Raw genomic sequence first — 25,483 nt, 5'->3', positions numbered from 1 at the left:
TAAAACAGAGAACAGAACCCAAGGATATGTTCTCTAGGAACAAACAGAGGGACTTCTAAGTTACTAGTCCATGACTGCATGTAGATTAAAAAAATAGACTTCCTGAACTGTGATAACCACCTCCAAGTCATACACAGATATACTCACACCAAAAAGGATAAAATTCTGACTAACTGGACTTAAGTACAACCTTTGATTTGTAAGTCACATGAACTGTGACCCAAAGATTTTTATATTTACCCAGGGGTAACCCTTCAGAATCAAAACTAAAGATAAAAACAAGTATTATGAACTGAATTGTATTCCCATAAAATTCATATATTAAAGCTATAATTCCCCAGTACATAAAATGTGACTATGTTTGGAGACAGATTCTTTAACTAGGTGTTAAAATGAGTCCGTTATGATGGAACCTAATCCAATTGATTGGTGTCCTTAAAAAAATAGAGAATTCTGAAATGAAAAAAAAAAAAAAAAAAAGACATGAGGCACATGCATGCACAGAGCAGACATATCAGGACACAGCGAGAAGGTGGTCATACGCAAGTCAAGGAGAGAGGCCTCAGGAGAAACCAACTGTCAACAATTTGAACTTGAACTTCCAGTCTCTAGAGCTGTAAGAAAACTGACTTTTGTTTTGAAGGCACCTAGCCTGTGCTACTTTGTTTTGGCAGCCTTTGGCAGCCACAGATATAGAACTTGAAAAAAGACTTTAAATTATTGTCTTAAACATGTTCAAAGAGCTAAAGGAAACAGGACAATGATGTCCCAACAAATAAAGAATAGCAATATAGAAATATAGTTATAAAGAAGAACCTAATAGAAATTTTGGAACTGACGACTATAAAAGCAAAAAGAAAATTTTACTAGAGGGTTCCAACAAAGGTGTGAACATGCAGAAAAAAGGATCAATGAACTTTAAAATATATAAAATGAAATTCTTCAGTTTGAGGAGCTGAAAAAAAACCCTGAAAATGACAAGAGTCCACTAGACTAAAAGAAAGAATATTCAATGAAATAATGGCCAAGGAAGTGACATCAGCAATATGGTGGGATAGGACATCCTCTGCCCTGGTCTCAACAGAAACACTGATTAAACAACTATCCATGGATGAAAATACCCTCTTGAGAGTTCCAGAACTGAGAGGAGATACAGCACCCCAATAGAGCACAAAAAAAGAAAAATAAAAGTAAAAAGGGTAAAAAAAAAGTTCAATTTTGTCCATGTTCCACAAAGTGGGACACTGCAGCACTGAGGAAGATATCCTTGGCCTGCCATTTCTCTGTGGAAAGAGACTGATGCTAACATTCACCTTCTCTAATGTTTGGGGCACTGTCTGAAAGGCCTACTTCTGTGTTGCTTCATGTGAAAAATTTATAGAATTAGCACAGCTAGACCACCTAGGGAGGTAGGAATAAAGAAAGGGTCTTGGTGCTGGATTCCCAGCTCTTACCAGTGGTCTTACCTACCTATGGAGCCAAGCCATTCAGTCCTACCTGACCACAGCCCTAGTCAGTAGCCTTACCTGAGAATGAAGGTAAATCAGTCAGTCACACCCAGTGGTGAAGTACAGCCCTCTGTTTTTGAATGACTGCGGACACACCCCATAGTGGCCTTACCCAACTGCAGAGCAAAGCCAAACACAAAGCCCCCTCAGTGGCATCACCTGACTAAAAAGCCCCTTTAGTAGCTTTGCCGGACTGCAGAGCCAAGTCTGCTATCCCTATCTGCTGGGAAAGCTCCTCTAGTGAGCTTACCTACTGCAACCTGTGATGGCCAATTCTGTGTATGCAACCATGGAGGTAAGCCAACCATGGAGGTAAGCCCTGTCAAACTAAAGACATGCTCCCCTCCCACACCAATTAGCCTTACCTGGACATTGCCCCCATCAACCAAGTGATTGTAAATCAATTTTAACTCTAGTTTAAAAGCTAAGATAAAAGTAATAAAGCTACCATAACCAAAAAAATTTGTTAATAGATATACAATATAAAAACAGTATTAATATTATAATAGTATTAAAATAACAAAGATATTAATAACATAAAGGGCAACCAAAATGTAGAGATTTCACATGTGATTAGAGTTAGGTTGGTTTCAACTTTAAAAACTCTGTGTAATAGGGGCTGGTGAGATAGCTCAGTTGGTAGAGTGCTTGCCTCACAAGCACAAGGCCCTGGGTTCAATATCCAGCACTGCAAAAAAAAAAAAAAAAAAAAAAAAAGAAAAGAGTAAAAGTGAATCACTACAAAAATTATCAAATCACAAAGAAATACAGCAAGAGAAGATGGACTGGAACAAGAAAACTCACCTAATAATTATATTAAATAGAAATGGATTAAACTCACCATCAGTTAAACAAGATAAGTTCTCACTATATGCTGCAGACATCTGATCACAATTGCATTACAGCAGAAGCACATAAAAATAAGTTAATGGTTCTTATAGGCTGAGAAATTTAAAAAGGAATACTTGTAAGTAATTCATGTGTTAAAGGAGAAATTATAGGGAATTTAAAACACTCAAAACCAATTGGTAATAAAAAATACTAGATAAAAACCCTTGTGGAGATGGGAGTATAGCTCAGCAGTAGAGCACTTACCTAGTATGGGTTCAATCCTAATGTCTGAAAAAAATTGTGGGATATAGCTAATGTGATACTTAGATAAGAATGTGTATCTTTTAGTACTTACATGAAAAAAAACAAAAGAAGCTTAAATCAATGACCTTATAATTCAATTTAAGGAGTTAAAAAAAGAATGATAGGATGAATCCAAATAAAGTTGGAGAAAAAATAAAACTAAATTCATAAATGAATGAAACAAATAAAAGGGAGTAACAATAAAATTATAGCTAATTGAAAGAGCAGTGAAAAAGGCAAATTTGGTGAATCATCAAGGGAAAATACAAATAATAATATTAAGAATGCAAAGGCAGACATGACAAGAGATCTGCAGATAGAAAAATGTAATAAAACATATCCATCTGGAGGAAGGAAAGATGTTATTCAAATTAACATTCTGCTGATTATACCTAGATTGAAATTTGAAGAGACAGGCCTAACGGAGAGCTTTCTTCCCTTGATCACTGTCAACTTTTGAAGAGGGGTCTGAGAGACCAGGAGACCAAGTAGGCCTTTCAATAGCCTCATATAGTAGAGTGACCAAAGTTAAAAATCCATAGACCTGGGTTGAGGATGGAACCCTGTTTAGGGTTGTCCAGAGTTAAAATAAACCAGAATAGACCAGCCATTTCAGAGAATGCAAGAGAGCTCCAAATCATCTTAATCCCTGAAACTGAACTGAAGTGCCAGGTATAGCAAGTAAGCAAGCAAACAAATCAATTAAAAACCTCTCCAGGGAAATTAAAAATTAGATCAAATTATACCTAAAAATAATTTTCAAATGCAATCTCTAGCCCATAACACAAAATAACTAAAAACAAAGAAAATGAGACCACATGAAAAAAATGAAAAAAATAACAAATAATAGAAGCACTTAAAATATTCCATGTGTTAAAATTATCAACCAAGAGACTTCCAAGGAATTTTAAGTGCTATGTTCAAGAAGGGGGGGGGGGGGGGGGAGAGAATAGAACTGATAATTTAAGATGGGAACTGGAAACTATGACAATGGCAAGGCAGATGTAAAAAATTCAAAACAAGTTCTAAAATGAAAAACTGCCATAACTGAATGAATTTAACCTCAATGAATGATATAACTGCAGATTCAAATCAACTAAAGGGAAAAGTAAAGGTTTGGAAATTTTACCAGAAGAAAATACTCAAAAGTAAGCAGAGAGAGAAAAAACAAAAAACAAAAACAAAACAAAAAGATAGAAAAAGTAAAAAACTTAACAAATATATAACTGGAGTAGCAAAAGAATAAATGAGAAGTAACAAAGAAAGCGGAAATAGTAAGAAAATTTCTGAAACTAATGAAAGAAAGAAAATCACAATCTCAAGAAGCCCTATAAACACCAAGCAAGATAAATGAAAAAAAGAAAAATCCACGCTTAAGTATATTATAGTAACACTGCTTGCAAACAAACATCCACCACAAACAAAAGAAGGAAAAATCAGAGACGATGACTTTCATTTAAATGATTAGACTGATTCTGAAAAAATGGCAATCAGCAGAGATTGTAATGATATATTCAAAGTGAAACAGGCAAAAGTAAAGCAAATTATTAATGGCTAACAGATTAAGTTAAATGTGGACTTACAGTACATGACAAAATTAGCAAATAACTCAGAATACAGACAAACGGGGCCGAGGTCCTAAGAACTTTCCATTGTCTGTTAGCTGGTAAAAGTTCCAATTAATATTAAACTTTGATAAAATACACGTTATGATTTCCTGAAGAACCACTAAAGTAAGGGTAAAAAAAAAAAAAGTGGAAAACACTAAATTAACAATTAAGACAAAAGGAAATAATCAAACTGTAGTCAAAATAGAGGATAGGAGAGAAAAAGAAATGTAGAACAGGTTGGACAAATAGGAAATGCATCATATGATGGTGAATTTAAATCCAAATACTGCATGACATCACCTATACCGACTAAAAGCGGTCTAACTGCTCTAATGCGAAAACGACACTTGCCAGACGGCATCCGTACCAAGAACCCGAGAACCCCATTACATGCTATCTGTAAGGTGAACACCTGAAACGTGCGGCTGAGCGACTCGGGCTCCGCACAGTCCCGCACCTCCCTGCGCGCCAACGTCCACACGCTCCAGACCTTCGCCTTCCCCAACCCAACGCCACAACTGAAACTGGAACGCGCGCCGTCTTCACGGATGCTTCTCCCGAGGCGAGGCCGGAGAGCGGACGCCTCCTCTGCCCGGTGCCGCGCGTCTGTCTGCGTGCAGGACGCACGTTCCCGCTCCTGCGGCGTGGCTGTCGCCGAGCAGCGGCAGGGCGACTCACTCCCGCAAGAGCAGGAACGACCCCCCACGACCCGCACACTCACCGCTCAGGCCTCGCAACCGCCTCCACCTCCGCCGCTGAGGGGCGCAGCGCCTCCTCCAACGCCCACCCCAACCGCTAGCCGTCGCGCAGCCGCCCGCAGGGGCGTGGCCTTGGTCTCGCGCACCAATCAAAGGCGCCGGCGCGGTTAGGGGCGTGGCCTCAGGGGCGTGCACCAATCAACGGCACGGGCGCCGGCCCGGGGTGCGAAGGTACGTGTGGGGGCGGGGCTACACCTGCACCCAGGTGCCCACTCCCCCACTCGGCTCCACCCTTTTCTTCCAGCCCCGTGTGCCCACTGCATCTCGTCATCCTAGCACAGTTCATACCTACTATCCTTCATCCCAGCACACTTTGTGGAGATTCCGAGCCTCACATATTTCGTCCATGTACCCTGCCCCGCGGCCTTCACCCCCTGGAAGGACTCACCTAGGCACCCTTTCCTGTACTCTCCAGACACTTCTCTTCTTCACCCTGCAAAAGGCGCCCACACTTCACCATCTCTCCAGGGTTCCCCTCAGGAGGTAGACCACAGGAGAAAAAACGGTTTCAGTAACAACTCAGAGCCTAGGACTGAACTTCCAGAACAACATGCACAGTGACCTGCACACGCTTGTTCTAGAATGAGAGTCCACTGGAGTTCCATGTGGTAAGTAAGCTCACTGGCCAAGTAGGGAACGGAATCAGGCCACTTATGCCTGATTACAAATATGCTCCTGTTGTTACTGGAAAGGACAAGGGTAGCCCTTGAGAGTCAGGAACTGGGCTGACATCGTGTCCTTCGTTTTGGTGTTACTAGGAACTGGTGTGAACTGTAGCTACTCCTTTGTGGTTTCTTGTTGAATACGATTTAGTAGAACACCATACTACTTTGATTTTGATGAAGCAGGACAAAAACAAAACAAAATCAGAAAGCAACTTTCATGAATATGTCTGATGACCAAAAAAAAAAAAAAAAAAAAAAATTCCTCCAAACATCTTCCTTTTTTGGCTAAATATGCCACCCCTTTCCCAGTTACATCTTTGGCTTTATTTTCTTCTACCTCTTAGATAATATTAAGATAATCATGGAATTATGTTTTTTGACAGCATTCAATTCAGAGCAAAACCCTTGCTCCAAATTCATCTTAAATCCATATTCTTAGTTCTTCCTAACAGTTACTAACATGTCCATAGTTCCAGTGTGGTCTCCTTGTTGCAGAGTTGTTTGACTCTGTTAATGGTGATCTTTGCCTAAAGGGTGATGGCATTACAACTCACTCAATATCAGTCGTTATTGGCTTATTGATGTCCTTATTAATCTTGATACATTACTAATAGTAGCTGTTTTGTTATAATAGTTAATAAGAATTGTTTATCAAGCTCTTAAAGAGCCCTTTTCAGGGGCTGGGGTTGTAGCTCAGTGGTAGAGCACTTGCCTAGCACATGTGAGGCACTGGGTTTGATCCTCAGCACCACATAAAAACAAATTTTAAAAAAGAGCTCTTTTCAAAGATCATGTGCATGTAAGAAGCATTATTTTTTCAGTACTTTTAAAGAACAGCACTTTTTTGTTTTTTACTTATCTATGGAGTAAGTATGGATGATATCATACAGGGATTATAAAGAGGTTATTTAAATGGGGAGCTTCTTAAATACATATATTCCAAAGAGGGCTGAGGAACACTTGCCTAGGAAACAGAAACTTAGTATAATTATCTTAGGACAAAAAACTATATGTAAATAATAGCTTAATAAACTACTTCTCTGTCTTTTTAAATTGATAATGAGAGAAAGTTGTGCATGCATAGAAATCACTAGTCAGAGATCCAGGGCAGGTTGGACTAAAATTACACTTAGGCTAAAACCAAGAATGCTAGGGATTAGCTACTTAGATATTTCATACCTAACACTATCCAATTCAAGATATAAAAAGCTTGAGCAGGCCTTATTAAAATTACATGTGGAAGTTCCCCACTGAACTTATCTGGGCATGAATCCTGAAGAGCTACTCAAATATGCCTTACTCCCTTGAATGAATCCATGTGCCCAGGCAAAAATTAACTCTCTTAAAAGAGAAGACTATATTCTTAAGGACAAAGACCTAAAAAGGACAACCAGAAACACAGGAAATTATTACAAAAATTTGTTACCAGTAGCAGGATGTTTGTGGAATCTTTAGGACTTTTACTGTTGTTTTTTTGTTTTGTTTTGTTTTTGTCCTGGAGATTAAACCCCCAAGGCACTTAAAATCCAAGGGCACTTAACCACTGAGCCACATCCCCAACTCTTTTTTTGTATTTTATTTAGAGATGGGGTCTCACTGAGTTGCTTAGAACCTTGCTAAATTGTTGAGGCTGGCTTTGAACTCATGATCCTCCTGCCTCAGCCTCCCAAGCTGCTGAGATTACAGGCGTGCACCACCGCAGCTGGCACTTTAGGATTTTCTACATAAAAGATCAGGTTATCTGCAGAGAAATTTTTACTTCTTTTTTTCCCCCAATTTTAGTCTTGTCTTTCCTTCTTTCATTTCTTAATGGTTCAGTTTTGGTATATTTTATCTTTCTAGGAATTTATTTCATTTTGGTTATCTCATTTGTTGGCATACAATTGTTCCTAACAGTCTGTTATAATCCTCTTATTTAGTATTATGTGGTAGTATCCACTTTCTGATTTCAACAATTTACAATTTAAACCTTTCCACTTTTTTTTTTTTTTTTTGGTCAACCTGTAACTAAAGATGTCAATTTTGCCTGTTTTCAAATAATCAAGATTTGGTTTCACTGATTTTCTATTGTCCACTCTCTATTTGTCTCCTCTCTAGTCTATTTTGTCTTTCTTCTGTTAGCTTTGTGTTTATTTTACTTTTCTATTTCTAGTTCTTTCAGATATAAAATTTGATTATTGATTTCAGATTGTTCATCTTTTTAAGTCACAGCTATACATTTTCTTTGAGCTGTTTTGTTGTATACTGTAAGTTTTTATTTGGTATATTGTGATTTCTTTTTTTCCCAATAAATTTTCTAATTTCTCATTGTGATTTCTTCTTTAACTCATTCATTGTTTAAGAGTAAATGTTTATAGAGGAAGCCATGGTGGAGTGGAGCTAGGCAGAAACCCACCATCCCTCCACAGCCCAGACATGAGGCAGTGAAAGGACAGCTGAACAGAGGTGAGTGACCAAGTGAACACTCTAAAACTTGATATTGGACAGTTGAGACTTGGAGGGACTTGGAATTTAGTTATTGGAGCAGAAAATAAGGAAAGAATTCCTCAACCCAAACCCTGACCAGTGTGGTGTCAAGGAGGAAGGGTAACAAAGAGAGAAAATAGGAGAGGAAAGATCCATAAGCTTCCTTAACAACAGCTGGAAAGAAAAGCAGACCAAATTAAAACAGGATAGAAGCAGCAAAGACAGTGAAGGAGATCACACAGACAGGGCAGTTATTCTGTGGAGTCCACAGCGAGCCAGCCTCCATAAAAGAAACTGAATCAACATAGCTTCTCTCCACCTAGTAACAAAACAAAAGGAAACGTCTCTGAAATGGGTTGTCTCAGTAGTCTGTCTGGAAGGAACAGGTAGAGGGATCACGGCTAGCTGAGTTTACTCAAACCCCTTCCTCCTCACCTCAGACAAGGAGAGTAGGGTGAAGCTGACCTTCAAGCAAATCACCCCTAGAAAGGGCTAGCCCCAAACCAGCACTACCCACAGCCTTGGCAGGAACTTAGGTGAAGACAGGATAACTGGCACCCTCTCCCCACCACAGTGATAGGTAAAAGCTGCAGTAGCCAGTGATGATCACAGAGTCTGCACTCACAACCCCGGTAGTTGCAGACAGTCATCAAGCTCTATGCCCCTGCAGAGGAGAGTGGGTGCTCGGTATTCCATGGCAATCAGAAATAGCCCTGAGCCTTATGTCCTATACTCCCATACCCAACAGAAACAGCTAGCAGGCACAGCACCCTGCAAGCACTCAGACATGCACCTCTGGGCTAACTTGCACTGGCTGGCTGTTGAGAACACCATAGGAAGGGTCCACATCCAAGTCCCCAAGTTGCCAGTTAATTCAGTTCTCATTTAGACCCATGGACCATGGAAGACATTTCCTAAGGATAACCCCAAACAGCCTTTAGAGAATCTTGTGTACACAATGACAGTACACCCCACAAAGGAGCTTACAAAGGAGCATTCCAAAGACACCAACCACCACGCAGTGTGCCCAGAATCAAGCCCATGTATGTGGAACCCATGTACTCTAGAGTGGGCAGCAGTTCCACCTCTGTCCCCTGCCATGAGCCACCCACCACCACCCACCACCACATCAACCACACTACAATACCTCTACCTGAGACCACCAGACCACTGACACTCTGAAATATACATGGGTTGAGGACACTGCATTTGACCGTGCTGAATACATGGAGGAGATTTTGAGGGCACACAAGACTGTACCCACTAACAGGGGTAACCTGGTTGCTACATTAACACCAATTAGGAATCATCTCTGACCAACCAGAAAGTTGATAGGTACCTGGACACCAAAGATTAAAGGGAGTTTCCAAGGATCGTATCAGAAGTGAGCCAATGTGACCACTACCTCCACACCCAGGGAAATATAGAAATAAACTAAGGAGTACTGAGATCTTCCAAAGTTCTCAAATCCTGATACAATTCAAATCAAGAAGACTCACTGAGAAATCTCCTACCTCTGCATGAAATATTTTAATTGCTGTAATCTCAGTTTTGATCTTACAGATACTACTTTTCATACTGAATCAACATTCCCTTATGATTTGATTTTGCAGCCCTCAACCAACTGATCACATTTATTCTAATGTTTTAAAGCATTAACTGGAACCATTCTTCCTAGCTTTGCTTTCCTAGTTCAGGTTTACAACTGCTCCTCTTAAGTTTCTCTTTTCCTCTTGCATTAACTGCTCCTGTCTCCATCCCCCTTTATGTCCCCCAAAAGCTCATGTGTAAGACAATGCAAGAAATTTTAGAGAATAAGTGACTGGGATAAAGATCTTTAAACTAGTACATCAATCCACTGATATAGATTAACTGGGCAGTAACTATAGGCAGGTGGGGAGTGGCTAGAGGAAGTGGGTCACTGGAGGTTTGACTTTGGGGCTGATATTTTGTCTCTGGTGAGCAGAGCATTCTCTCTGCTTCCTGCTTACCATGCCTTGAACTGCTTTTCTCCACCATGACATTCTGCCTCACCTTGGCCCAGAGTGACACATCAAGCAAAGAAAACTACAGACAAATATCCCTGATAATTGTACACAAGAAAATCATTAAAAATTTTGCAAATAGCATTCAGAAACACATTAAGAAGACTGCACACCACGATCAAATGGATTTCATCCCAAGGAAGTAAGGTTAGTTCAACATACAAGGATATCCACTCTCACTACTCATATTCAACATGATTCGTGAAACTCTAGCCAGAGAAATCAGGCAAAAAGAAATTAGAAGGATACCAGTAGGAAAAGAAATCAAATGGTCTGTTTGCTGATGACATGATCCTGTATCTAGAAGACCCAAAAACTCAACCAAAAGATTTCTAGAGGTGATAAACAAATTCAGCAAAGTAGTAGAATAAAAAAAGGGAAATCAGTGCTGTAGAAAAAGGGGTTAGAGTGGGAGGGAAGAGGGATGGGAAAAGGGATAAAGAATGGAATGAAATTTACCAAATTATGCTATGTACATATATGAATGTACCACAGTGACTTTCACCTTTATGTATATTTATAAACCACCATTAAGAAAAAATAAACAAAGGGAAAACCAGCAGAGGGAGGGGAGCAGAGCGAGGGCAGAGGAAAGGAAAAGTGGATGTACTGTGGATTGAAATGGAACAAATTATCTTCCATGGTTGTATGATTATGTCAAAATAAACCCCACTATGTGTAACTATAATGCACTAATGAAACATTTTTTAAATGAGTGTTAAATTCCCACATATTTATGAATTTTTCAGTTTTCTTCTGTTACTGACTAGTTTTATTACATTCTGGGTCCATAAGATACTCTAGGATTTCAGTATTTTTTAAATTTACTCAGGTTTGTTTTATGGGCCAAGATTTGGTGTATACTAGAAAATGTTCCATGTGCACTTGCGAAGGATGCATATTGTGATGCTTTTTATTGGAGTGTTCTTTATAGGTTATGAAGTCCAATGGGTTTGTTGTGTTATTCATGTTTCCTTATTATTGAAAATGGTGCATTGAAGTCTCCTAATATTACTAATATTTTTAATTCCTTCAATTTTTTCAATGTTGCTTCATATATTTTGTGATTCTCTTGCCTTACACATATTTATAACAAAAATTTTATTTTCTGATGCATTAACCCTTCTATAAATGTACAAAGTACTTTTAGTCTCTTGGAATACTTTTTTTGGGAGGGAAAACATTAAGTGTATTACACAAGGCATTAAAAATACATGTCTCCATATCCAGTATAATTTCATTTTTGTAATGCAAAGCAAAATATTTGGAAAACACCCTATCAAAATGTGATGCTACAGTTTTGGGTGGTTTTTTTTATCACAACATGTTTTTTAATTAATTAATTTATTTGTTTATTTATACAGACTGCATTTTGATTCATTGTACACAAATGGGGTACAAATTTTCATTTCTATGGTTGTGCACAATGCAGATTCAATCCATTCATGTAATATACATGTACATAGGGTAATGATGTCTGTCTCATTCCACCATCTTTCATACCTCTCCCCCCTTCTCATTTCCCTCTACAAAACCTAAAGTTTCTTGGAATACTTTTTAAATTTTATTTTGTCTAGTATTAGTCACCCATCTCTATGTGGAACCCTTAACTTTCAACTTTTTGCATATTTAGATCTAAAGTATCTCTTCTAGACAATATGTTCTTGCATCATGCTTTTTCAATCAATTCTGCCAGTCTCTATATGACTGAAAAGTTTGATACACATACATTAAAAATAATAACAATAAAGTAAGTTATGTTATTTTGTTATTTTTTTCTGTGTCACGTGGCTTTTTTATACCACAAATAGGGGACTGTGATGAGTGTTGCTTTAGAAATTAGTCAAACTTTTCTGTTGATTTGCATTCCGGTGTATATAGCCTAAGTAGACAGAGATAAACTACACATTTGAGTCTGTTCATGTTCCTAGTCACTTCATAAAAACAAAAAACTCAAATCCCTCCTTATCTAAAAAGAACAAAATAATTAGTTATCTTCTGGATATCACTCTATAATTTACCTTATCCAATTAAGTATGTGGAAACATTGAACAAGCCACTCAAAAATAGAGCAGCTTCATGGACACTTTCAATTCTACAAGAAGCATCTTAATTGCTCATCTGCCCATAAATCCAAGACAGATGATGATATTGCTTATATTGTTTATTCCATCTGCCTAGAAGAAAATCTCTTTCTCTCTACTTCATTTCTCCTTTTTCTTTCTTAGAGCTGAGGAAAGTATAGGTAGGAAAACACACAATTTTAAAAGGAATTTTTTCTTTCTGCTCCATTACTTCAAATGCTCTTGGTGCAAATATTCTTTTTATAATTGGAGCATAAGGACTTTAGGTTGGGTTGTGGAAATAGTAACCCAATTCATCGCTCAAACACTGATGATGATTTAAATTAGATATATTAAGGAATAAAATTTGTGCTATGCATTTATCTGTATATGTACATCCCCCCACATTTGTGATAATGTTGATCATCCATAATTAGCTGCTAATTGTTTCATTGAAACATTCAGAATATTCAGGAATATGTCCTTATACTTACTTGGATAAATATTACTTTTTACTATTTCTAGGAAATAAAACAGGAATATCACCAAATTGCTTTAGATTTGCACATGTTAGACACATAGGCCACTAATCTAAATCTGCAAAAAAGGGGACAAACTCTCTTCCTTGAGAAAATCTTTATTATATAGATAAATTTGTGTCAAGAGACATACACGCAGGAATGTCCTTCTGTATATCCAGGTGTAGTTGAAGAAAGACATACAAATCACTGGTTGCATCTGAATCTCATGGAACCTGTTGTTCATCATCTGCTGTTAACCCACTAACTGGGTTAGCAAAGGCGAAGAAGACTTGTTCTAGTGTTATCTGACTGACTGAATAGTCCTCTAAATTGAATTGCTCTTTAGCTTTCTCCAAAACACCAAACACCTTCAATGACAACAATAAGAACACATGGTTACCATTGCAATCTCCCTCCAGCCCTCAACCCAGTGGAGCCCCCCCATCTCTTCCCCAGCTCTTGTCAAGTGTATGCTAGAGGCCAAGCCCACAGAAGGGGGAGATGAGGAAGTAGAAGAAACAGGTCATTGAGAAACTGAGAGGAGGGACTACTAACAGGATTCAGGCACAGAAATTAAAACAAACTATAGGAGTGTTTGAAAAATAGCCTAAGGACTCTGATGCTCCCATTCCACAGAATTCCAAATATTTTCAATTATTAATGCTCTCTTAACATGCAGTATTAGAAGGGCATGCTTTCTGTCATCACCTTTCCCCAGCAATTGTCCTTTTGGGGAACATGGTAGTTAAGGATTCTTTGATTCTCCTCCTTCAAGATACTATCTAAGAAAGGAAAATAGTACCAGTGAATAATTTCACAGATTTAATTTAGAAATTCTAGAATATTTCTACATTTATTTAATTACAAAAAGTGGACAGGTGAAGAGATGGAATTTATATGAACAGGATATGACCCAGTAACCTACTCTCTTTGGTATTGTGAGAGAGTAGAGACCCCCTTATAAAAAGTAAAAGGTAGAGACCCTCTGATATAAAACAAATATATCTAGTTAAGATTGACCAAACCAAAACAGGTGCAAATAAAATCTTTTGAGTCGTGCTGACTGTGGTAAATACTAGGACAGAAATACCCGAGATAAAATAATGTGGCCAAAAATTAAGTTAATTGTGACCATTTCTGTGAAGCAACTCATCCCTCCAGAGGACTGAGAAGCTGCTAGTTTCAGATATGAATAGTTTAGCTCCCTGCCTAGCCCACACTGCTCACCCGCCAGATGCAGCCTGCAATAGATAAACTGAAGCTTGCTGTTTGAATTTCTTTCAAAAAGCATAATGACCCCTATGACCTCTTTAATGGCATAAAGTCTGCCAAAATTTTTGTGGTTTTCACTTTTAAAACCAGCCTGCTGGAGTCACTCACTACTACTGCTCCACCTTTCCTTGGAGTGGTGGTCCTGATCCATCAGCCTGCTGCTTCTCTTTCCCCAGAATCAATTTTTATTTCTACTCTTGCCTCTGGTGGTCTCACTATGCATTGATAACCAGACCCCACCACAGGTATATGTGACAGCTAATGCTTTAGATTTATTACTGACAAAATAGTTTTCTTGTGTGGAGTTCATAACAATTATCCAGGGCAGGCTTTTAAGCACAGCACAGTAACTTATCCACTCATGTGTCCAGTGTAAGAAACCTGAGCCATTTAAAATTCCAGTGTTACTACGAGACTTAGGGCTGAGACTGAAAGGGGAGGATTTTCTTCCTGGATATGTGTGCACGCTTGTGTGCTGTTTGGAAAGGGGGAGAAAGGACAAGGATTCCTCACTCTTCCCATAATTTGCAACCTCCATACCATGCGACAAGGAAATCATCATATATAAGCCCCCAAAGTCGGGTTGTATGTCCTTGCTTCTTTTACAAGTAAGAATCCACTGATGAAATTAGGGGAAAGAAGGTGGTGTTTATTCCTAATTTTAGAACAAACAGACTTCTTTACACTTATCAATGCAAAGTTTTAAAGTACTGCAAATTGAATTAACTTGGATTAAAATGTTTAATGAAATATGCATGTTTATTATGGTATATGGATTTTAATATTAATCTTTATACATCTAATATCTCCATGATCATGTAAAACACTTTTCTTATGAAACATTTCAAACATAGAGCTTAATGAATTATTCAAAAAAATCACTGATGAAACCACCCCATCTACATCAAATAAGAATAACCCAACCTCTGTACTCCATAAAAATAACCAATGCCTTTGTGGATATAGTAGGCATTTCCTTTTTGTTGTTATTGTTTTAGTTTATCTATATAATTACATAAATTGGCAAAAATGTATGTTTATTATGTTCAACGTGAAAAATATATATATGTAAAACATGGGAGAGCTAAATCAAACTAATTAATGTATGGTATCTCAAAGACTTCTCTTTCCTTTTGTGGTTACAACACTTACAATCTACTCTCTTAGGAATTTTCTCTGCCTGCCCCCCTCCTGGGCTACTCCTTTATTTATGAAGGAATTTAACTTGACACCACATTCAGTATGCTGATAAAAGGAATAATTCCTAAAATGAAATATTCAGGTGAAGTCACTAAGTTTATTCACCCCATGACAGTACATATCTCTTAGGAATTTTCAAAAACACATGTAATAAACGATAGCACCATGTTATACAATGATCTCCTTAACTTATTCCTATTTACCTGAAATTTTGCAGCCTTTGTCCAATGTCTTCCCTGCATTATCCCACACCCACCCCTAGTAACCAGATCTTTTTAAATTTTTTTCCTAAGTATTTTTTTTTCATACTGCTGTGATTGGATTGTTTTCTGCATTGCTTTCTTTTTTTTTATTTATTGTAAACAAATGGGATACATGTTGTTTGTCTGTTTGTACGTGGGTTAAAGGCATACCATTTGTATAATCATAGATTTACATATGATAATGTTGTTTGATTCATTCTATTATTTTTACCCTTCCCCCCACCCCTCCCACCCTTCTTTTCCCTCTAAACAGTCCTTTCTTCCTCCATTCTTGTCCCCCTCCCTAACTCTAACCCTAACCCTAACCCTAACACTAACTCCCCCCACCCTCCCCCTTATGTGTCATCATCAGCGAGATCATTCGTCCTTTAATTTTTTGAGATTGGCTTATCTCACTTAGCATGATGGTCTCCAATTTCATCCATTTGCCTGTAAATGCCATAATTTTATCGTTCTTTATGGCACAGTAATATTCCATTCTATATATATACCACAGTTTCTTTATCCACTCATCAATTGAAGGACATCTAGGTTGGTTCCACAATCTGGCTATTGTGAATTGAGCAGCTATGAACATTGATGTGGCTGTATCTCTGTAGTATGCTGATTTTAAGTCCTTTGGGTATAGACCAAGGAATGGGATAGCTGGGTCAAAGGTGGTTCCATTCCAAGTTTTCTAAGGAATCTCCACACTGCTTTCCAGAGTGGCTGCACTAATTTGCAGCCCCACCAGCAATGTATGAGTGTACCTTTCTCCCCACATTCTCGCCAACACCTGTTGCTTGTATTTTTGATAATCGTCATTCTAATTGGGGTGAGATGGAATCTTAGGGTGGTTTTGATTTGCATTTCTCTTATTACTAGAGATGTTGAACATTTTTTCATATGTTTGTTGATTGCTTGTACATCTTCTTCTGTGAAGTGTCTGTTCATTTCCTTAGCCCATTTGTCGAGTGGAATATTTGTATTGTTGGTGTAGAATTTTTTGAGTTCTTTATAGATTCTGGAGATTAGTGCTCTATCTGAAGTATGATTGGCAAAGATATTCTCCCACTCTGTAGGCTCTTTCTTCACATTACTGATAGTTTCCTTTGCTGAGAGAAAGCTTTTTAGTTTGAATCTATCCCAGTTATTGATTCTTGCTTTTATTTCTTGTGCTATGGGAGTCCTGTTGAGGAAGTCTGGTCCTAGGCCGACATGTTGAAGATCGGGACCTACTTTTTCTTCTATAATCTGCAGGGTCTCTGGTCTGATTCCAAGGTCCTTAATCCATTTTGAGTTGAGTTTTGTGCAGGGTGAGAGATATGGGTTTAGTTTCATTCTGTTGCATATGGATTTCCAATTCTCCCAGCACCATTTGTTGAAGAGGCTATCTTTTCTCCATTGTATATTTTTGGTGCCTTTGTCTAGTATTAGAAAGTTGTATTTATTTGGGTTTGTGTCCATGTCCTCTATTCTGTACCACTGATCTACCTGTCTATTTTGGTACCAATACCATGCCGTCTTTGTTACTATTGCTTTGATATAAAGTTGAAGTTCGGGTATTGCAATACCCCCTGCTTCATTTTTCCTGCGAAGGATTGCTTTAGCTATTCTGGGTTTCTTATTCTTCCAGATGAATTTCATGATTGCTTGCTCTATTTCTGTAAGATACGTCATTGGAATTTTAATTGGAATTGCATTGAATCTGTATAGCACTTTTGGTAGTATGGCCATTTTGACAATATTAATTCAGCCTATCCAAGAACATGGGAGATCTTTCCATCTTCTAAGGTTTTCTTTAATATCTTTCTTTAGTGTTCTGTAGTTCTCATTGTAGAGGTCTTTCACCTCTTTTGTGAGATTGATTCCCAAGTATTTTATTTTTTTCGATGCTATCGTGAATGGGGTAGTTTTCATAATTTCTCTTTCTGAGGATTCATCACTTATGTATAAAAATGCATTGGATTTATGAGCATTGATCTTGTAACCTGCCACTTTACTGAATTCACTTATGAGTTCTAACAGTTTTCTGGTGGAATTTCCTGGTTCCTCTAAGTATATAATCATATCATCCGCAAATAGGGATAGTTTGAGTTCTTCTTTTCCTATTCGTATTCCTTTAATTTCCTTGGTCTGTCTAATTGCTCTGGCTAGAGTCTCAAGAACGATATTGAATAGGAGTGGTGAAAGAGGGCATCCCTGTCTTGTTCCAGTTTTTAGGGGGAAAGCTTTCAGTTTTTCACCATTTAGAATGATATTAGCCATGGGCTTAGCATAGATGGCCTTTACAATGTTAAGGAATGTTCCCACTATCCCTATTTTTTCCAGTGTTTTGAGCATGAAGGGGTGTTGTATTTTATCAAATGCTTTTTCTGCATCTATTGAAATAATCATGTGATTCTTGACTTTAAGTCTATTGATATGGTGAATTACATTTATTGATTTCCGGATGTTGAACCAACCTTGCATCCCTGGGATAAAACCCACTTGATCATGGTGCACTATCTTTTTAATATGTTTTTGTGTGCGATTTGCTAAAATTTTGTTGAGAATTTTTGTGTCGATGTTCATTAAGGATATTGGTCTAAAATTTTCTTTCCTTGATGTGTCTCTGTCTGGTTTAGGTGTCAGGGCAATATTGGCTTCATAGAATGAGTTTGGGAGGGTTCCCTCCTCTTCTATTTCATGGAATACTTTGAGAAGTATTGGAATGAGCTCTTCTTTAAAGGTTTTGTAGAACTCGGCTGAGAATCCATCTGCTCCTGGGCTTTTCTTGATTGGTAGGCTTTTGATGGCATCTTTTACTTCATTGCTTGAAATTGATCTATTTAAATTGTGTATGTCCTCCTGATTCAGTTTGAGATTTTCTATTTTATTTGGGTATAAATTTTCAAAATAGTTTCTAATTATCTTTGTATTTCAGTAGTGTCCATTGTATTTCCTTTTTCATCATGAACTTTAGTAATTTGAGTTTTCTCTCTTCCTTAGTGTAGCTTAAGGTTTATCAATTTTATTTATTTTTTCAAAGAACAAACTTTTTGTTTTGTCAATTTTTTGAATTGCTTCTTTTGTTTGAATTTCATCGATTTCAGCTCTGATTTTAATTATATCCTGTGTTCTACTACTTTTGGTGTTGTAGGGCTTTTGAAATGCAATGGTGATCATTTATTTGTTGACTTTTTATTCTTTCAATGTATGAGCTCAATATAATGAAATTTCCTCTTAGCACTGCCTGCATAGTGTCCCAGAGATTTTGATATGATGTATTGGAGTTCTCATTTACCTCTAAGTACTTTTTTATTTCCTCCTTGATTTCTTCTGGTATTCATTCATCATTCCATAGCATGCTATTTAGTCTCCAGGTGTTGGAATAGCTTCTATTTTTTATTTTATCATTGATTTCTAGTTTCATTCCATTATGATCTGATAGGATGTGGGGTAGTGTTTCTGTTTTTTTGAATTTGCTAAGCATTGCTTTGTGGCATAACATATGGTCTATTTTAGAGAAGGACCCATGTACTGCTGAGAAGAAAGTGTATTTGCTTGATGATGGATGAAATACTCTATACACGTCAGTTAAGTCTAAATCATAGATTGTGTTATTTAGTTCTATAGTTTGTTTAGTTTTTGTTTGGAAGATATATCCAGTAGTGAGACAGGTGTGTTAAAGTTTCCCAGTATTATTGTGTTGTGGTCTATTTGATCCTTGAAATTGAGTAAGGTTGGTCTGATGTATGTCGATGCACCATTTTGGGGGGCATATATATTTATGATTGTTATGTCTTGTTGATGTAAGATTCGCTCAAGCAGTATGAAATGTCCATTTTTTTATCCCTTCTGATAAAACTTCGGTTTTAAGTCCACTTTGTCTGATAAGAAGATGAAAACCCCTGCTTGTTTATGTAGCCCACATGAGTGATATGTTTTTTCCCCAACCTTTCACCTTCAGTCTGTAGATGTCTTTTCCTAGGAGGTGACTCTCTTAAAGACAGCATACTGTTAGGTCTTTTTAAAAATCCAATCTGCCAGTCTATGTCTTTTGATTGATGAGTTTAGACTATTGACATTCTGGGTCATTTTGGTTTATTTTTGTTATTTGACTTAGTTTCTCCTTTGATTGACCTTTCCTTTAGTATAGTTTTGTTTTCATTGTTTTTTTTTTCTTTCATTTCCTACTCATGGAATATTTTGCTGAGAATGTTCTGTAGTGCAGGCTTTCTAGTTGTGAATTCTTTTATTTATCATAGGTGGTTTTTATTTCATCTTTAAATCTGAAGCTTAAATTTTGCTGGATACAAAATTCTCAGTTATCATCCATTTTCTTTCAGAGCTTGATATGTTACTCCAGGATCTCTTGGTGCTGAGGGTCTGGGTTGAAAAATCAGCTTCTATCTGAATTGGTTTCCCCTTATATGTAATTTTATTTTTTTCTCTCACAGTCTTTAAATTTTTATCCTTATTTTGTATGTTAGTCATTCTCGTTAAAATGTGCATTGGGTGTGGATGGGTCTGCTGTAATTTTGAACATTTGGGGACCTGTAAGCCTCTTGTAGTTGATTTTCCATTTCTTTCTTTAGAGTTGGAAAATTTTCTGATATTATGTCATTGAAAAGACTGTGCACTCCTTTGGTTTTTATCTCCATGCCTTCATCTTTTCCATAAATCTTATGTTTGGTCTTTTCATGTTATCCCACATTTCTTGGACATTCTGTTCATGGTTTCTTACCATCTTCTCTGTATGATTGACTTTATTTTAATGAGTATATATTTTGTCTTCATTGCCTGAGGTTCTGTCTTACAGGTAGTCTAATCTGTTGGTGATACTTCCCATTGAATTTTTAATTTGGTTTATTGTTTACTTCATTTTGAGAATTTCTGCTTGATTCCTTTTTATAATCTCTTCCTCTTTACTGAAGTGATCATTCACTTCTGTATTTTCTCTCTGAGACCATTCTTTATTTGGAAGATCAGTCTAACTACATACCTTCTAAACTCCGCTGAGAGTTCTTCTACTGTGTTGTCTATGGATTCTATTGTTGTAACATCTCAGTATGTTTGAGATGCGTTGTTCCCTTGTTTTTTCATGTTATTTGTGTGTCTTCTCATCTAGCAGTATGGATGAGGCAGTACAGATTCTACTCTGTAGTCTTAGAGTGTCCCTGAAGACTTCCAGTACCTCACCTTAAGGGGGAGACCGATAACAGCACCCAAAGCAAACAATATGCAATCTTAAACCAAATAGGTCCTATTAAGGCATTTACAGTTTTGTCACAATAAACAGAAATGAAGTGTTCAGTTATTGTCTACAATATAAACAGTAAGTTTGCTAAAAGGGTTTACCATTTCAAATAATGGACAATGAGGGAACAGAAGTAGTATAAGATGTGATGTTCATAAGGGAGAAGGAGAAAAGATAGAGGTAAAAATTCATAGTAAGGGGGCTGGGCCCGTGGCTCAGTGGCAGAGTGCTTGCCTAGCATGTGTGAGGCTCTTGGTTCGATTCTTAGCACTGCATAAAAATAAACATATAAAATAAAAGCATGCTGTCCATTTACAAATAGAAAAAAAATTATAGTAAAAGTGAGGGAGGAATTAATGGAGGTTGGCTGTTAGTATGAGAGATGTGATAAAGAGAATCCAGGGAGACAGATAAGTGAGATAAAAATATATTTTTTAAAAAGATAAAAGTATAAGAATACACAACAAAACTGTAATATACTATTCAGACATCCCATTCCTCAATAAATTGATACATGAAAAATAGTTGGATTCAAAGATGGTAGAGGTATGAGAGAGGGGGCAAGGAAAAAAAAAAAAAAAGGAAAGTGTCAATGTAAAATTGAGTGATTGCTTCTGTTGGCTTTCAAAAATTTTCCCAGCTTCCCTTCTCTGCCAATAGGTGGGGTTGTCTGAAGTTTGATGGTAGCTCCAGTCCAGTGGGTGCCAGACCAGCTGGGTAGTGAGCCCATATCAAGATGCCCTCACACCCTCTTCCAGTCTTCCCACCCACTGTAGCAGACCCACTTCAGTCTCTGCGCACTTCAGGACTCACTGAGCTGGAGAAATCCAGTTTTCTCCAGTTTCTTCAACCTGTGCTTCCTCCAGGGAACTTCCCCTAGTCTTTCCACAAGCCTGCCAGACCCAGACTGGCCCATGCAAACCCAGATGCAATCTGATGGACCTGGGCTTCAGCTTCCCAGGCTCTGCCTTGCTGCAGTCCCAAGAGCTCAGTGCCTTTTGAACTTGCAGAGAGACCACTAGGGATGGGCTCACACAAAGGAGTGACCCTGCAAAGAAGCAGCCAGGTGGCAGCCACTACCACACGGAGCAGAAAGACCTCGGATGCAAACAGATCTACAGAGACCCCAATATATTTCCAGGCCCTGGTCTGTCCACAGACTAAGGTGGCTGTGCCCCATGATAGTGGCAGTGGCAGTGGCAATCCTGCAGGTCCTCACCAAGTCCCAAGATGGCAGCACCATGTGTAACCAAACCTGTGTGTACTGTGACAATGAACTTCCAGGCAACAGCAAGCAGCAGATGATCCACTGGCAGTCTGCAAGTGGTCTGCAGGCTAAGCACAGACCATTTGCAGGTGGATGTCACGTGATGGGTGATGGGTAGGTGAAAAGCAGGCAATGGGCAGGCAAGAGGCGGGCAAATGGTCAAATGGCAGATGATAGTCAGTGGTCAGTGAGCGATCTGCACTCAAAAGGCAGGCAATATGATGGCAGATGATGGGTGATGGACGAATGGGGGGTGGACAGCACCCCAGTGGGCAGGACAACTGCCTCACAGAGAAACGGTATTTCCTTTGCTTGAATCCTGAGCCATGGAGTGACAAGGAATGCAGCTTCCTTCTAGTTCACCATCTCACATCTGCTCTTTACCTTTTAAGTTTTCTTTCTTTCCCTGATCTTTTTATTTGTATCCAAAGGTTCCCCCTCTTCCATTATTATTAAAAATATACTGTATCTTGGTATTGATGATATTAGGTCAATTTCTCAGTTGTCTAGTTATCTTTCAGAACTAGGTTTATCTTCTTTATTTTGGGAAAATTTTTTGAATGATAGTTTTTAGTATTTCTTCTATCCCTTCCCTTTCTTTTTGTGGATTGTCATTGTCTTTTTTCTTATATATTTGTTCCCAAATGCTTATCTATATTTCTGTTTCCTATATTTCTTCTTTCCAATCTTCATTTTCTTTGTACTTTCTTTGCTGTCTGTCTGGTCTTTATATTTATGTATTTCTGAACTGTTTACTTTAAAAACAACCTTTCCAATGTTTTTGTTGTCTTTGAATATTCTGTTGTCTAGTCATCTAATTTCTTAGTCCTTCTAATTGTGATTCAGGATTTTCTTTCATGCATCTATCCCATTTGTACTTTGTTAGGTTCATATTGAAAGACAAGTTTTATTTCTTTTGTGGCATTATATATCTTCTGTGTTTTCATTATTTCGTTAGGTTTTGCTCTTATCCTCTTCTACTTATGAAATTTTTCTGTGTGATTCAATTATAATCCTTATGTTTGTTCATGTATAAGTGAGATGAATTTTCTTATAGTTTTGGAAGGAGATTCCTATGTAATAGGTGGGGTGGAAAAAATAAAATTCTTACCTTCATAGCTTTAGGATTCCTTTTTCAGAGTCTTTTGGCATGTATTTCTTACTGTTTGATCTCATGTTTTGGATCACCATTAACTTAATTTTTTTCCTTCTTGTTTTTCCTATTTTCCTTTTTGGTTGTCAAAGAATCTTCTTTTGATTGTTTCTGAGCCAGGTATTGCATTAAAGATATCTTGTTTAATCATATCGATTTCTTATTTAAGTTTGCCAGGAGTGTTTCTTGGAGATACATAATCTTTCACACTGCAGAAATGGAATCATCTTATTTGTGCATTAAAAAATAATACACAATCTCTTAAATATCCTTGAGATTATGTGGTCTCATTTTAAACATTCTGATTCCTTTGGCAAGCCCTTTTTAGAAGATTACATACATTCTAGCTGCCTTTTGCTTATAACATTTGTTTATTTTTTTATTTTTAGTTTAAATATCTTAATTGGCTATATTTTCAGACACTTCATTCCATAAAATAGAATATGTGGTCCCTCATTCTTCATTTTAGATATTAATATGTATGTATAGATTTAGTATCAGTTCACTTTAAAAATTCTGTCATATTTCAATAGCTATTTGCTAAAGATGACACTAATTAAAGATGAACTAGACCACCACCACCTTACATTTAATTTCATACCCATATTTTTGTAAAAGTGTTTGTATCTACAAGTTGCTAGGACAGTTCATGGTAAATGAGCTTTTCTGGCCACAATTTCTTTTTGTGGTGATTTAGATACCACATCAAATAGAACTCTGATACAATGCGTATTAAAAAATAATTGTAGAGTGAATGCATAATCAATATTTAATTATTTTTAAAAATATGTATTTTTAATTGTAAGTGAACACAATACATTCATTTTATTTTTTTTTTTAGTTATTTATTTTTATGTGGTGCTGAGGATTGAACTTAATGCCTCACAGATGGTAGGCAAGTGCTCTACCACTAAGCTACAGTTACAACCCCAATATTTAATTCTTGATGGACATATCTATCTGCATAGATTTTCATAGGCATATCATAATCACTATGACCAATGCTGAGGTGATTATTTTTCCACACATGTTCTCCACAACTGCTCTACAATCTGTTTTATCTATTTTTTGATCTCCATTCTTACAGATGTCAATAACTTGCAGAAAATTGGTGTTGAAGACATAAATCATAGGCATGGTGAGAACAATAAATATGATTTAACACATCTCTAACAAAGTTAAAGTAACTTAATTTACCTGGAAATGTCATTGTGATGAAATTTTTAAAATCCTCTAATTTATCTTCAGTCTTGACCTTGACCTTCAGGATATAAATATCACCAAACTTGTTCTTGAGGTGCTGAGGGCTGCCAAAGCACATGAATTTTCCCTTTACCATGATGGCTACCTTGGTACAGAGGGCATCGCATTCCTCCATGCTTGCAAAACAAGAGAGCAGAATAATGTAAGGCTAAAAAGTTTTCCTTTGGAGGACATACTGTTGAGGACATCCTACAAACAGCCAGGATTTCGTGATTCTATTTTCAATCAGAATTTGAATCTGCTGATTACCAAGCTCATAACTGGGAAGTGTATTTTTAAAAAATAATAAATAATAGGGTACCCAATTCTCAAATGTAACATCTTCTGAACTTTCCTGTCTTATCCCTACTCTTGATTTTTCAACATATTAAAAATTCTTAGCCATTCCACTTGTTAGAATTAAAATGAATCCTAATTCCTACTAAGAAGCACGTATACACATGCAAGTTTACTGTTCCATATTCCTGGTCCCACATAATTCCTTCTAGAGCCACTACAACTCCTGCCAAACCTTAACTAAGCCTGTCAATGAGTCACACAGACCTGTGGGAGGTTATAATGACAGCTTTTCCACTTTCACGTGTATTTGTCACTGTGTTCCAGAGCAGACGTCGGGCTACTGGGTCCATGCCAGTGGATGGCTCATCCAGAAAGACAACTGAGGACTTTCCCATTAGGGCAATAGCAGTGCTCAGCCTACGTTTGCTTCCTCCACTTCATGGTCAAAGGAGTGGGGATAGAAAGCAGAAGAGGAGACTATGTATCAGTTATTTAGGGAAATACTTAGCACAAATATCCCAAATGCTGAGAGATCCAACCAACAGTTAACATGAACATCCACTATGATGATTAGATATGACTTTAACAATGTAGCAGGTCCAATGACAGATTGTGTGTGTGTGTGTGTGTGTGTGTGTGTGTGTGTGCATTTTGACATGTAGAGGAGTGACATTTATGTGTCTGATTTTGGCAGATTATCAATAATATTTATTTACTCATTCTTAGGTTACCACACACCAGGTACATAAACCCCACCATTATTCACAAGGCCTACAATCCTCTTTGCTTGGAAGA

The 25,483-nt window shown here is 37.5% G+C and overlaps 2 protein-coding genes across 2 annotated transcripts in view; both read right to left on the bottom strand.

Moving 5' to 3' along the window:
* Positions 1-5,033, bottom strand: part of LOC306649241 (phospholipid-transporting ATPase ABCA3-like) — a 180,787-nt gene extending 175,754 nt beyond the window's left edge. The window contains exon 1 of the mRNA XM_079120034.1: positions 4,974-5,033. The gene's annotated coding sequence lies outside the window, so the exon portion shown is untranslated. The remainder of the gene's footprint in view (positions 1-4,973) is intronic.
* The window catches only part of LOC306649531 (phospholipid-transporting ATPase ABCA3-like), a gene marked incomplete at its 3' end in the record, with an annotated part of 134,728 nt that continues 111,264 nt past the window's right edge, over positions 2,020-25,483 (bottom strand). Inside the window, exons 28-31 of the mRNA XM_079120539.1 lie at positions 24,953-25,123; positions 24,245-24,525; positions 13,479-13,552; positions 2,020-2,196 (exon numbers count right to left, since the gene is read on the bottom strand). Coding sequence (XP_078976665.1) covers positions 2,020-2,196; positions 13,479-13,552; positions 24,245-24,525; positions 24,953-25,123 — 703 coding nt within the window. The remainder of the gene's footprint in view (positions 2,197-13,478; positions 13,553-24,244; positions 24,526-24,952; positions 25,124-25,483) is intronic.

The sequence above is a fragment of the Sciurus vulgaris genome (genome assembly GCF_902686455.1).
Source record: "Sciurus vulgaris genome assembly, chromosome: 18".
Classification (NCBI taxonomy): Eukaryota; Metazoa; Chordata; class Mammalia; order Rodentia; family Sciuridae; genus Sciurus; species Sciurus vulgaris.
This window is presented reverse-complemented; position numbering and strand designations above follow the sequence as displayed.